Below are 15,239 nucleotides of genomic sequence, written 5' to 3'. Positions count from 1 at the left end.
TCTGTCCAGGTTTCGTATCTAGCCTCGGCTGCCTGTGGTCAAATTCCCAAATCATGGAAAATGTCTTGTACATGGAAATTACTTCAGTCTATGTGATTTCAAATTTTATATTCCTAGAAACAAGCATGTATGTGGTTGAATGTTTTCACAAAGTTCAGCTGAAAGAAGACCTGTTTTCTTCATAACTCATCCATTTCTTTGAAGCTGAAAATAAACAAAAATCTGTGTTACTAGGAAATAATTACATGTTGAATATGAAATTCTCAGATTTTCTGTGATGCATCTTTCACATTAAGTATATACTTAAAAGTATAAGTGCTTGTCACTTGATGTTTGTCACATTCTTTACAGCATTTAGATTTGGAACTTTTGTTCTTAGAGATGTAGAGGGAAGTTAAGGGTTCTGTTTCGAGCAACCTATGCAAATGTCAGCTGTCATTTACATAACATTGAAGGGATAAGATAAGTGAATTTGTATACACAATTGATCATGGGTCACTTTGTGTTGGGAAGCAAATCTTTAAAGAATGAGACGAGTGTGTCCAGCATAAAGATGCCCCTGGCTTTAAGTCAATACAGAATTTCATATTGTTATATATTCAAGTCATACTTTACAATAATTCATTACATAAATCAATTAGGACACATTTCACCAGCAACACAAGAGTTATCTTTATTTTTCTACAAAATTTAAATACAGCATCTTAACTCAAGGACAAACAAAATTAATTACAATTCGCCGTTTAAACAGAGCTCCTCTTGGTCGCATTAGTAGTCTTTAGTATAACCACCATTTAATTTAAACTGACGAAACATTCAATTATCCACAATTTTTCCCTGAATATTAATGTTGTGCATTACTCACTCCACTTTGAACCAATCAGAACGGGACATTCAGCGATAATCATTCTCTCATCCACGGATCCCATTTCATCCATGTTGTACCAAAACAATGCCAAGCCCTACATTGTGTAAATCAGGATACGAAAACATCTAATATCACTCCTTCATTAAAAATTCAAACAAAATTAGCATAAGCTCTTGTTAGGTTGCATTTCAACAAACAATGGATAGAACTTGCAGTCTTACAAAAGTTACAGTCATTACATGACATGCAATTTACATGTTAACACCAAATATAACAAACAAGGACCATCAGAGATGGGCTATGGCCCCCATTGGGAAAAAAATTAAGGATAAAAATAACAAAGGGCAATAAAAGAGTTGTGATTCTTGTGCACTGCTAAATTAGTGTAATTCACAGTTTCTATCACAGAAGAACTGGTACGACTGATAGTGTGGATGCATTTCTTTCTTGGATAAACAAATTTGGAAATTCATTGTATTATCAAAATCTTTTTATGTTTTTACTATTTTCTTTGAAAATAACGACTGAAATTCCCCAATCTAAAACAAAATTTTGAAATTCTTAATTGAAAGTTGTTTGACATCTGGTTTTATAGTTTATAAACAGTCTTTTTTTAAACAGTTTTCTTCCCCTTCAAAAATCATCCTTTCTTCAGAAGCTCTAAGAAAACCTTGATAAACTTCAGGTAACAAAATGTTCTTTCAGAAGTTCTTGATAATAATCAAAACTCAAGAAATAAAACATTGAAATCTAAGCCAGCAGTTTTTAAAGTGTATTGATATTCTGTCAGTCTACTACATGTCTTATTTCCCTTGGTCTCGTTTGGGGACATGATCTTTCTTTTATTGGCCGAGACTTATTTGGCAGGTATTTTGGATGAGGCAGAAGAGGCTTGCTCTTCCGGAACACCTTGTGTATCCTCCTTGTACTTTTACATGATTTTTCATGTAAGTTTTAAATTTTGTTATTATTTTGCCGCAGTTTCTTCGAATTTGTGCATGAATTCAGATTAAGCATGACAGTTATCCACGATTGGACATAACATGGCTGCTCCAAAATACTCCAAACAAAACTCAGGACAAGTACTTTCAATATAGCAGTAGCATACGCCCCTTTTTAAGATAATCGTTTGAAGACATTCTGCTAGTGTTGCTATGGTTACCTGAGCTGACTGATTGGTAAATATTCTTAATGACAATGGCGTACCTTTGTTGCTGGTACTCTGACTCCAAGTCTAGGAAAGACAGTGGCACCACCCTCTTCCACAGAACTCAGCTGAAACACAAATCATTTGTAGAATATAACCAGCAGAAGATTAGTGTGTGACGTTTGATATAAAATATGGGTATAATTTGAGTTCTGAATTGATTCTCTTGCAATGTCAGTATTTACTGCTCGTTTTTTATCGTGTACATGTTTGATATAAATATGGGTAAAACTTTGAGTTCTGAATAGATTTTTTTACAAACATGTTATTAATGATCCATTCTGTAGTTGTGGTTATATTGTAGAAATTTTTCATTATTAAATGGTTTGTCATAAATAGAATGAAATCAGGTTTCAATATTCATGGCCCCTTAATTATAATACTGACGTGGACACACTATTATGAGGAAACTCGGCTTTAAATGATAAAGAAAATGAAGTAATTTTCATTGCTGTGAAATTTTTATAATTTATAGCAGTCATTTTGAATGAAATCAAATTATTATGACGTACTACAGTTGGTTTGTGTATTAACTTTTATCCATGATCAACATTTAGTGAATGATTTACACATACACACATGTATATATAGATATCATTCTCTAAACTTTCTGTACTCTAATCTATTATTATCTCTGTACCACTCGTTAGCAATATGTATGCTGATCAATTTATGGGAGATGACTTACATAAGCTAAAAGCTTGATGTCAACTCCCTTTTTACCTCTTGTTACTCTGTGACTACTTGTATTTCAATAACAATTAATAAGATATTTGTTAAAACTAAGATTATAGTACAACCCATTGGTCGGACGATTCCTTACCATCTCATACACTACGTACGCCAGATAAGATATTTTCGCAGGACTCAAGATTTAGTGTTTGTTCAAAACCAAAAAGTTCTGAGGGCACTTGATTCCGTGGTTACTCTCAAAATCATAGTTATGATGAAAAATATTCATATTTTTTATAATTTATTTACTTTTGGACATATAAATTCGTGAATAATAAAATTTAGTATAATAAAAAAAAAAGTTTAAAAAAAAACCCACTGAAATGAATGACTTTACAGATTTAACCGGGTTGGTTTAATCATATTGATAAAATAACTTACGTGAAACATCCAGGTTGCCATCTTATCCATGTCATTCATTACTTTATTTCTTTGCTTTTCTGGAAATCGGTTAATGTCAAAAAACTCGTTCTTTACCTGCAAACGTTACAAAATACATTGCATTAGGTCAAAGTGATATATGTCTCTTTATGCAAAAATGTTAACAGATGTTTCACCAATAAAAGAAAATTACAGAAAATCATTCTGGGTCGTCATCAAAGTCATGTTTTTATTGGAGGAGTTACTTACTAAAATGACAATCTATATATATAAAATTCCCTTATCCGAAAAACAAAAGGAAATATTAAGAACAAAGTATTGTAAAAAGACTTAAACATATCGGAAAGTTACAAGATAAAAAAAATAATACTTTATACCTCACGTGAGAGTAATTTCAAGTCCATATTATATTGATCGTAAACTACAATTTTACACCCGTAGACATTTAAGCTGTGTTAAAGGAATTGGAATTGGTTTATGTTAAGCATACCCAGTTTCAGAAAAGGAGCCAGAAAGCTTGTTTGGGGTAAAAAAGAAAATCATTGGGAAGGATGATATCAAAACACAATACACATTGGTTGCATAACCATTTTTTTCCTGGAAGGGTCAGGGATTAGTTAAACCTGGGAAATATTGACTGATAGTATGTATTTACAAAATATCAACTGTAACTGAAAATGCAATGGATTTGAATCTTTTAGCAAATGTGTTGAAAACATGCCCATTTTTTTAACCTAGAAATTGTACACATGAGTGAATGACAAGAATTGTCAATATCAAGATGGGGAGGTGCACAAGCCTAGCCAAAAATTCTACAAATTTTGCAATTTTTATATATCTGATCATTTGTTTTAAAAAATACACGTGAATATGCTAAACTGTGTCGCTATTTAAATGGTTAAAACGTGACATCCATGTTGGGAAATTGAACTAGATCATTTAATGTTTTAGAACAAAGCATAAAATTTGGGAAACAATGTTCTTTAATCAATAGTAACACAGATTAAAAAAATTCTTCAATTTGTAGGACTGTAGTATGCATCTTATAGGATAACTTGTTTTGGCATATATTCCAAGGAAATGTATCATTTCTAATGGAAATATCCATTGACAATTGCCAATTATTAACTCACCATTGCGTCGTAATGATAGAGATGCATCCCACCAACTCCAAAGTTTAAAATCTGAATTAGATGCTTACAATTAAAACGCAATGTCATGTTACATATGATATCAAAAGGCAACATAGCATTGAACAGTCTTCCTATGGCATTTATGATCGATCTGAATGACAGGGGTTTGCAGGCAAACATACTACCGTAGTATGGTATATTCATCTTCAAAAGTCATTTATAATGAACATTAATGCCATAGCAGAGCAGTTCAATTATTACATGTACATTTCTGATCATTCTTTTATCGACAGTGTAATCTGCTGGATGGAACAGCCATTGTGACAGTCAGCCGCCCACCCTTCCAATGCTCATAATCAACCTCTACCAGAGTTGTCGTTCCTTAACAGTCACAATACGCTATTATTATTGTATTAATAAGAATATATTGAAACATTATATCTCAAAAAGGGAGGACAAAACTTGTTTCTATCACAGAAATAGCAGAACTTTAGAACAGCCAAGATATATAAATACAATGTCTACGATATGATTGGTTTGGAGAACAAACAATTCATGCACAAAGTATTAAGTATTAAGAAATAACTTTTGAAAATAGATGATTGATTTTACGTCATTATTTAGTGGGCTTTTTTTCTTTTTTTTTTTTTCAATAGCTGTATTTTTTTCTTTTTTTTTTTTTCATGCACAAAATCAAAATTTCTATAGAGGATGATTATTCAACAGCTCGGCAAATGTGGCAAAATGATTATTATTAATTGAAGACAACCGGCAAACTATTTGAAAAATTTAATTTCGTCCAACAGATATACAAATGTAAATACGTCTGTGTTGCTTGTTTTGCTTGTAAACTGTTAGCATGACAGTAACAGAAATAGGATCTAATATTTCAGGTTGTTTCTTGATTTTTGAGAAATTGGCATTTGTGTGAAAATTACTAAAATAGAACAAAAACAAAATAACAAAAACAGATAAAAAAGGAGAAAAGAAAAAAGATAAGCATGACGACTACTTTTTAAAGTAGGAATGCGATGCGATTCCCAAATATTTTTCTGTCAAAATATGAATTCTTTAAAAAGTTTATAACATTGTCAAAAATAGGATTTCAGTAAATTTCAGTTGCTATGGAGATTCGCAACTGTCAAATCAAATTAAAAATTAGCATTTTGAGATTATTTTTTGCTTATGATCCCAATATAATTATATTGTATTTTTATATAAAATACATTTGTTGGAAAGAAAGATCACTACGAAAATAGCAAGGAAGACTTGTTATCAACGAAAAGAAAAATAAGAATCAAAGCATATTTCTTATAACACATATTCTGACATCGGTAATCGCAGCAATATGTATGTTTCCTTTCAATTTACCTTCTGTAATCTAACCTTTTCAAAAACTCGTTTTTTGAGAATCATACATCCTCAATAATATCTACGATATCACTTATAATAAATTCCCACAAAAAATGATGATTTTGCAGTAACACAATGCAGTATGCATGCTGCTTTTATCCTTGTGGACAGTCTACTACACCTCGTGCTGATTCATCAGTGATTTCTGTTCAGCGTGCGCCGTGTTAAGTCCAGTAACTAATTTTATCCTGTGGTTTATTCTATTCAGCATCCTATCCTCCGAATCAGCCATCCAGGCTCTGTAACAGTACAAACAAACACATGATTCTCTGACAACAACTGTAAAAGCGCGATGACACCTTGAAGCGATATCGGAATTAGCATTGCATTAAGCAGTGTTTCCGTTGTTTTCATAGTAGTGCACATTTTGGAACGGGTTGATGCGTCCGTCGTCTGATTACCCTAACAGACATACGATGTTTCATCTGGCTAACCACATCGGTTTTCCCCTTGTGCTCCCGTTTCCTCCCACAGTAAGACCCCTCGAATGCTTCCATCAGAGCCAGTAACAGTTGTTCATATATTATGATATAACTTCTTTCGCAGTTGTAAATTATTTTTTGAGCACATTTCAATATCTTTCTGTTCTTAACATGTAAATTTTCTTGATGATTAAAAAAAAATCATTGCTTGGTTTCCATTGGTTTCTTAAGTAAGTATAACCTAAGTAAATAGACTTAAATAGATACAACCCGTGATTCAATTACTGAGATATCGTTTTCTATAAAATGGCTTCTGTTTGGAACAAGGTAAACTCACGATTGGCTGATTTGAAATTTGACCCAATGCTTTTTCTCCTCTGCTGACAATGACTGCTTCAGCTATACGAAGAAGACATGACACTAATGCTAAAAATAGATAATCGTAAGTGATTTGACAGTCAAAAGCTCTCATTTACGTACAAAAAACAGAAATAACTGGGATTCTCTCCCATGTAACACCCTTGAGATTTATTCAAAGACATACTTGATAAATATTGAGTCAACTTGTACATATACCGACTTTATCTCAAACAACGTCCACATTTCATAATGACGACATATTGTCGGTTTCAGATATACATGTATATACAAGTAAAGCCATTTGTAAATAATCGATCATGGTTTTATTTAAAGAAACCATTCTAAGATAGCACAAAGATTGATGCAAGAAATGATGTTAGATAAATAGGTTTATCTATTAAATAAATAGATTTAGCTATTATACAAAAAGGTTTATCTATTGAATAAATAGGTTTATCTAGGTATCAAGTCAATATAGAAGGCGCTAAAAGTGACATCAATGAATTCTTAACCAGTCCACGACAGAAGCGAAGAACAGTAAATTGACTTAGTGAAAAATGGGAACAAAATATACCTGGTTATCTGCCCGACGACGCAGTTCTTGAATCTCAAGTTCAGATATAAGGCCATGGAAGATGGAAACACGTGGATTTTGGTGAACAATTTCTTCCTTCACTCTGTAATAGCTTATCCTGGTAGGTCTGTACAAGCATTTCAGGAAGTGTACATTTGCAGTCTGCTGTGATAGAATTTATATAGCATATGTTATAATATTTACCATTGTTTGGTATTACTATGATGTAACTTTATCAAAGTCAGTTGTGTATTACCAGCTCATGAACCGCCAACAGCGTAGGAATATTAAAAGTAGCGTAAACAGTTTGGGGTGTCCTCTTATAACAAGACGAAAAATGAAAAATAATAAATATCAGCATTGAACTCCTTGCAGTTGGAATTCATGGGTACATGAATACCAAGTAGCAATTCAATGCTAACGTAATATCGGTAAAAAGAGATGAAACGGAATGAAGAGGTCTCCCGATAGTACGACAGACCAACGAACCAAAACTTCAAAATAAATTTGCATTTTCAGCAGGTATGGGTGAGTGAGAAGATCATGCCATTAAGTTTGGATTTTTTACAAGAAAATCTGTCGATGATGGCATAACATAAAATTTCTCAGTATCAAAAATGCAAGAGGCACGATGTTCCACCATAAACTTCGATATACATATATTCCTGTGAAGGGGACACTAGAATCTCTACAACGATAGACCCCAATTGTACAACAAAGGAAACATAAAAAGCTCAACGTAATATAAGTAACGTTCCTCGTTATAGATATATACACAAAAATGATCAAACTTCCTCAGTAGGAAGCACAAGTTACAGTATGTTAAAAATTACTCTACCGTCACGTTTCCTTTACACAGAGCCTTGTGTTGTATTCTGTCTTCATTCCAGTTTCGTTTGGGTCGTTCAACTGCATTTTGTCGGTATTGTATTGGGATCTGATAAGCTTGCCTTACTAGGTTATCGTACCGAAGTTGGGTCAGTCTGTCGTCTAACCAAGTAAATAAAACAACAACATATCGAAAGTGCACTATAACACTAACAGACTTCAAAATACAAATATAAAAAATTGAGGATTTTAAAAGAACCCACAATTATACAAAAGAGGTGGTCGGACGGTCGGGTGGCGCAGTAGTAAAGCACTTGCATTTCACCTTGCCGTCCGAGGTTCGATTTCCGGACCGGACGTGAAAAATAGGGGTCACCTACGCGGGTTTTCCCTGGGTACTCCAATTTCCTCCCACCGTAAGGCCCTTTGCGCGCTTAAATCCGGGCCGACATGGATGATTAATAGAAGTTGAAAAAAAACCTTTTCTCAGTTGTACTAAAATTGATAACTTTTATATCTATTGTCAAAAGATGCACATGTGAATATTGTTTCTTTTCAATACAGACTTTAGAGTGAGATACAGTAGAAACAAACACTGAATTAAACGGCATCATATGGCTTTAGAGTCGTCAGTGATTATCGCTGTGTGCAAAAGAACTTACCGGAATCTTCATATTTGCTCATTATATCCACAACCTTCTCTGGAAACATGTACTGGAAGAAAAACAAATCATTAACACACATGTAGTGTTTATAATATCAGGGAGGGGTTGGGAAATGTTCATGAATATACTTCATTTATTTTTTTTCTGTTGAATTAAACCCCGACGCACTAAAAAGAAAATATACGATTTTACAATTTTCAAGGGTAACTTTTGACCCTTTTTTACTTACAATTAAAATACGCTTGAGAAGTGGCAATGTCATTTTCGAAGTTTTTTGTATTAAACATGAAATTCCTCGGGGGTACTACAGTTTACTCTTCGGTAAAACCTCTCGCGCTTCAATCCGGGCTAACAAGCGTGGTTCGTAAATGTTGGGAAAACTTGTTCGCAATTGTTGTAAAATAAATAATCTTTATACATAGGTATATTAAATGTGTTTTCATAGCATTAAATGCCACCTCTACTTCATCAAAATGGATGATTTTTTTCCATTGCTGGTTTCACTTACTTCTGCATAGGCCGTTGCGAGTTCGAAGTCCAGTTCTTGTTCCGAAACATTTTCGTCTACATCCAGCTTAGTATTATTCCGGCGGTCGTGTAATGCCTGCAGCCACACAACAGCGGCATACCGCCTATTACCATATTTGGAATGTTTTACCATTTCGATGACTTGGGCCGATGTTAGTGGGTAGGTCTGTTTTTCGCCTATTTTCCCGTTAAGAATATCAATGAGATCGAGATCGTAAAAATTCCAAAAGGCCAAAATACTTTTGTAGATTTGGTGAGTGTCTAATAAAGTTGGCCAATAATTTGGAATCTGTTTCGCTGCAGTCCAAACACTGGTAAAATCTGAAAAATAAGGTATTGATTGAAAACGCACTTTTGACAAATCATCTCAAATGCACGTATATCTGACATAAAGTTTATTTTCAGCTTCTTAGCTTCTAAAGTATACGATACATGTACCATTGTAGAGAAATTTATCTTGTAAAATGAGGTAAGTGTATGTTTTCTGACTTAGAGGAAACATGTGTGATACATGTATACGGATTTGCAAGAAAGTTTTGCTAGTTATTCTGATTTAAAGTCAAAATAACACTTCTGTCAAATTAAATATAAGTAAGAAGACGATTTGACGAAAGATTACAACTTTCTGAATTTATCAACTAATGTCCCGTCTCTTTAAGTCATTATCTAATATCTCTTCGGGGAAAACATTATTCATTTGATATCTAAGTTTTAAATTTAAACAAAAATTTGAAAACTCCTGACGACTGTTTAGAAAACGACAAATAAAATAACCAGTGAATGTCGATTCATCTCTAACTTGGTTAAAACCAAAGCTAGTCCTGAATCGAGATGAGAGGTGCCATAGACTTTCCAATATATCTCGTTAGGCAGACCCCGTTGAAATTTCTTGACTATCAATAGGTATTTCACAAAGCCTTATTGGGGCGCGGAAAATTACTTTAGTTAAAAGGCATTTCTATAAAATATACTAAAGGCATTCCAAACAACATTTTATTGCTTGGGTGCCTATGAAAGAAATCGAGAATTTTTATATTACACAAGGAATATAATGTCTTCCATCTCCCAGTATTTCAGTGGATGATGCTTTTTACTGTACCTTTGACAGAATCAGTCTCCAGACACGTTTCGCACTCGATGGATGAAATAATTCGTCCCCATTTTGTCGCGATCCGACTTACAAAATACAATGCATTGATAGGATGACTCATCCACAGCTCAACATCATGTACATGAGATCTGGCGTCTTCTACATCCTTTAAAAAGCTGGACGAAAACATGATTTAGTTGTTAATGCCTTGTCAGAACACACGACCGACTTCCGTGACAAATTCATCAAATCGCCAAACTTTTTACCATGAAAAAAACAGCCCCGGCGCATTACGGGACTAGGGCATTAACACTGATCACATGATCGTGATTGGTAATCGATATTATTAGATTAATATTAGTGACTTTGCTAATTACTGTAAGGAACTGTACTAATTAACAAATACCAATCACTTACACTGGATTCATGTATCTTTACCACGATTAACAGCAACATTGGAGACAGTATTATTTTTAAGTCTGTATGCCAAGCTGAGTTGACATTTATTCAAGGCCAAAAATTGATGTTATAATTTTAAAAAAATACATAAGATGTCTAATTTAGTAAATTTTCTAAAATTGATATTAAATTTTATCACATTTATCAAATTAAATATGATTTGGTACTAGATCAACATTGCTTCTTGATTTAAATGAAATCATGGCTTGCTGTAGAGCAGTGTTATTTTATATTTGAGCAGAATTAATTCTTACAATTGTGAAGGGAAATGAAGGAAAGGTCACTGCGAAATCATTTAGTGCTTATAAATTACTCAAAAGTTCAATACAATTTCAAATCTGGAAACCATTCACTCCAAAAATCACTACAGTACTCGTCACATCTCGGCTGTTTCCGTAATTGCACGAAAGGTATCGGAGCCAGACGAGGTTAATCGAACGGTACCGTTACGCACTACGGAAAGGTATGAATTAAAATGGTGTAACTTTTAAAGACAATACCTGTCCAGTTGAACGTCCAACTTTTCTTCTGCATTGGGAAGTGTAAAAGAAACAAAACCACCATTAAGACTACCAGATTCACGTGAATTTCTCTACGTGAATAAAATAATACTTTCTATGACATCGCTTCATATATGCTGCTATACTCCATTACAGTCCTAATAGTTTAACAGTGGTCATGAAGCTGGGTTTGTTTCTTCACTTTTACAGCAAACATGATACTGTCTCTTACAAACTACAAAAATAGCTTCCTTACAAATAATGATTTTCCAGACATGGTGTTTAAAGCAGATGTACGTACCCAGTAATAGAGTCTGCTACAGGAAGTCCTTCGGCCTTCGACCTATTCACAAAGTCTCTTAAAGCTTTTACCAATTTTCCTTCTTCAGCGTAAACAATTTCTAGATTTCTAATTGATGAAAACGCCTGGCTATTTACAAATTGTAAACAGGTAATAATTACACAAATCCGTATGAACATTTTACGAGTCTTCATGTTGGTGTAGTATAAGTAAAGCATGGGTTAGAGGAGGCAATGACTTTATGTACACGTGATGAATCAGGTACACGTGTACATCCGGGTATTCATACAAATTACTACCCAAGAGGTTAAAGCATTGCTAGCTTTTGATCAGAATCGTTAAACTAACATCAGTAGGAGTACAGTATGATTACAGTATAGTCGTATCAGTATAATAACAGGATAATAACATTAGGATTACAGTATAGTCGTATCAGTATAATAACAGGATAATAACAGTAGGATTACAGTATAGTCGTATCAGTATAATAACAGGATAATAACATTAGGATTACAGTATAGTCGTATCAGTATAATAACAGTAGGATTACAGTATAGTCGTATCAGTATAATAACAGTAGGATTACAGTATAGTCGTATCAGTATAATAACAGTAGGATTACAGTATAGTCGTATCAGTATAATAACAGTAGGATTACAGTATAGTCGTATCAGCATAATAACAGTAGGATTACAGTATAGTCGTATCAGTATAATAACAGTAGGATTACAGTATAGTCGTATCAGCATAATAACAGTAGGATTACAGTATAATCGTATCAGTATAATAACAGTAGGATTACAGTATATCCGTATCAGTATAATCACAGTAGGATTACAGTATAGTCGTATCAGCATAATAACAGTAGGATTACAGTATAGTCGTATCAGTATAATAACAGTAGGATTACAGTATATCCGTATCAGTATAATAACAGTAGGATTACAGTAATGATATGTCGTCACGAAAACAGTGTATGCTTATATAGGTGGATTTTAACTGAAATATAGAAAAATGTCTGAAAGCATTTTTTTTTCTTTTTATTTTAGTTAATATCTAACACCAAAAGAAAGATGGAAGGCAAATGTGAATTATACCAGAGTATGTTTCCTCGAAAAATACGCTTTTACCTATAATGAAATATTCTGAGGATGAAATCGGCCTGGTTGACAATATTTTCACCTGGTTTGGTTTTAAGATCTTTCGATGGACTGTGTTCCTTCCTTGGCAGTAATATTTTGTTTTCAATGCTGAATTTACCGGAGATGTTGTAATAATACATATAACGTATGAGTCCTTCAGTTCGGTTTAGAAGTATTGATGCTCTCTACCTGTCACAAGAACTTTATTGACCATGTTCCTGATATATATCCACAGGGGCTTGTAACTTTGTTTCTCAGGGATGAGGACTTGTATCGTATACAAGTAACTTTTCCGAGAGTAATGAATTTCTCTTTGGTTTTCGATGGTCCTCTTTACTGGTTTTAGTATGGCATTGTAACAGGTAGCATAAGTATATACCAGCCAGAATTGGAAATCAATTACGAGACAGTGTCTTACTGATGAAATTAATATATACAAAATATATTACTTTTGTCGAGTTATGTTAATTTGACAGACGGAATTTATCCTGACAGAAGTTAGAAAAAATACCTTTTTTTAAAAGAAACTGTGTAGTCTAAACCTATGTTAGATTAAATTCAGCCCAGTCAATATACATTGTACACCAAAGTCCAGTCTAGAACTAGTCTGCATAATCTCCAACATATATCCGAATCCGTGGTTTAAGTAAACCACTGTCATGCGTGAACCTTGTGACGGGAATACATCAGCCCTAGGCCAGGCGGTCTATCACCTTACGCGTACAACAAACTAGGATTGGGCTCGGCGTGAATCCATGTGTGTAAATATTATTCAAATGTATAATTTATACTTAATATATCTACTTTCTGTGTATGATTACGGTTTGCCAATATCAGAATTGTTGTAAATGAAGTGGAAAGTTATTTGTGAAATTTTTGATGCGGCGTGATATGTCATAGACTGGGTTGATCCATGTTTCTACGGGGTACATTGTGCCGATTACAGTTGGACATTTTGTTTGATAGCGATGCAGATTCGGTAGAATCACATTATTCTGTAGGTATTTTCACCAAATATATTAAAAGAGTCAGCAGTTCCTTATGTAGACAAAATTAATCTAAATATGGGGCATGAATATGGCATTTGACTAACACCAGAGTAAGCCGGTATGATGGAAATGTGATTAGAAAACATTGCAAAGTATAAGTATTTACAAATCAGTTATAGGGTGTGAAATAAATCGTACAGTGTGGAATAATAAAGGTTCATTATTTACATATTTGTTGTATCCGTGTAAAATACACATCATACATTATACATACATACATACATACATACATATGTACGTACATTGTTGGTGGGTGGTTGATTGGTTGTTGGGTAGTTAATTGGTTGTTGGGTGATTTATTGGTTGTTTGGTGGTTAATTGGTTGTTGGGTGGTTAATTGGTTGTTGGATGGTTGATTAGTTGTTGGTTGGTTAATTGGTTGTTGGATGGTTAATTGGTTGATTTGTTGGTTAATTGGTTGTTGGGTGGTTAATTGGTTGGTTTGTTGGTTACAGTGTTTCATTCTCCTGGACTTCCTAATTCTAGTCGTTGTCTCGCCGACGAACATTGGTGTTCTAGCAACCTGACATCAGGGTGTAAAGCAAGACCAATATATCTATGATATATTTATGATACGACAATTCTTAGCTTTCAGGTAAGTGGTTTTATCTTTTAAGTTACAAAGATAATTTTCACCTTTACCAACAGCTATGTATCTTGTCCTAACTTCGGTTCTGAAGTCAGAACGTGATAAAACGTCTGACGTCATGATTGAGTATACCTGTTGGTTTCGTTGTTGTTTACCTTGTCCTCATTTGGGTGCGTTACATTAAGTACTTAGACTAAGATTTACATGGCGGGAGTCGTCGATGAAACAAAAAACACTTACTCCCCGGAACCTATAGTCTCCTTTAATTTCCTTCATGAGTTTCCGTGTAAATCTCTCTTTTGTTTGTATGTTGCCCTAGTTTTAATAAATTTGAGTATGGACAACGATGATGTTGGTATTAATTTATCTTTTCTTTTGAGTTTTTTTTTTTTTTTAAATTATTATTTTTCTTCCTTTCAGTTACCCGACATTCGAAAACCCCGAGAAACCGGAAATGATTGAGATGATCATCCACTGTTTTCAATACATACATATATTTATTTATTATGTGAATTATCCTGCGCCGCCGTGATTTAATATATAATATTTACAGTTGAATAAGCCAAAACACTACAAGACAATTCATCAAGCGTGCAGGATAAGATGTGCAATACAGGACTGGGATATTCCACATGTGGATAAGAAAAAAGTGGAAAAGACAACGGCTTTGACAAGATTTTCCACATTTTTGTTACCCTATGTTTGGTAGCAGTATTTTTTCTCTGATTTTCAAACTTGATACGGGGAAAATAGACAGTGTCCTGTTTCAAAATTCGAACTTTCGTCGGGTGTATTTTTAAAGAAATTATCCACACTCGTGCAGCCATATACTAGCAAGCAAGGTTTACGTCAAAAAGTAGTTTATGTCAACAATAAACATCAGCATTCAAAGTAAGCATTTGTGTCACTTTGTGTCCAGTGATGTTAAAAAAGGACCGAATGAGTCGGTCAACTGTCAGCCCCGGATGTGCATGCGGATTGAAGTTCGTGTTATCACA

The 15,239-nt window shown here is 33.8% G+C and overlaps 1 protein-coding gene across 1 annotated transcript; it reads right to left on the bottom strand.

Annotated features, from left to right (window-relative positions):
• Window positions 1–154: 154 nt before the first annotated feature.
• On the bottom strand, window positions 155–11,655 carry LOC132549593 (prolyl 4-hydroxylase subunit alpha-1-like). Its single transcript, XM_060213533.1, has 13 exons — window positions 11,462–11,655; window positions 10,211–10,377; window positions 9,092–9,432; window positions 8,581–8,632; window positions 7,929–8,080; window positions 7,091–7,255; window positions 6,494–6,555; window positions 5,856–5,973; window positions 4,322–4,372; window positions 3,189–3,284; window positions 2,075–2,143; window positions 866–962; window positions 155–204 (listed from the first exon to the last, which is right to left on the bottom strand). Exons 1-13 carry the CDS (start codon window positions 11,653–11,655, stop codon window positions 155–157), a joined length of 1,614 nt encoding a protein of 537 aa, XP_060069516.1.
• Between the last annotated feature and the right edge of the window lie 3,584 nt (window positions 11,656–15,239).

Source organism: Ylistrum balloti, unplaced genomic scaffold, assembly GCF_031769215.1.
Source record: "Ylistrum balloti isolate Yb309-2 unplaced genomic scaffold, AGI_CSIRO_Ybal_v1 Utg370066, whole genome shotgun sequence".
NCBI classification, from domain to species: Eukaryota; Metazoa; Mollusca; class Bivalvia; order Pectinida; family Pectinidae; genus Ylistrum; species Ylistrum balloti.
The sequence above is the reverse complement of the archived record's forward strand: the minus strand, read 5'-3'. Positions and strand labels throughout refer to the sequence as shown.

Coding starts and splice junctions, on each gene's coding strand:
- LOC132549593 (XM_060213533.1), bottom strand. CDS start 11,655: ATGAAGACTCGTAAAATGTTCATACGGATTTGTGTAATTATTACCTGT. Junction 5,974..6,493: donor AAATTTCAAATCAGCCAATC/GTGAGTTTACCT, acceptor GTACTGTTACAG/AGCCTGGATGGCTGATTCGG. Junction 963..2,074: donor TCAGAGTACCAGCAACAAAG/GTACGCCATTGT, acceptor TACACAATGTAG/GGCTTGGCATTGTTTTGGTA.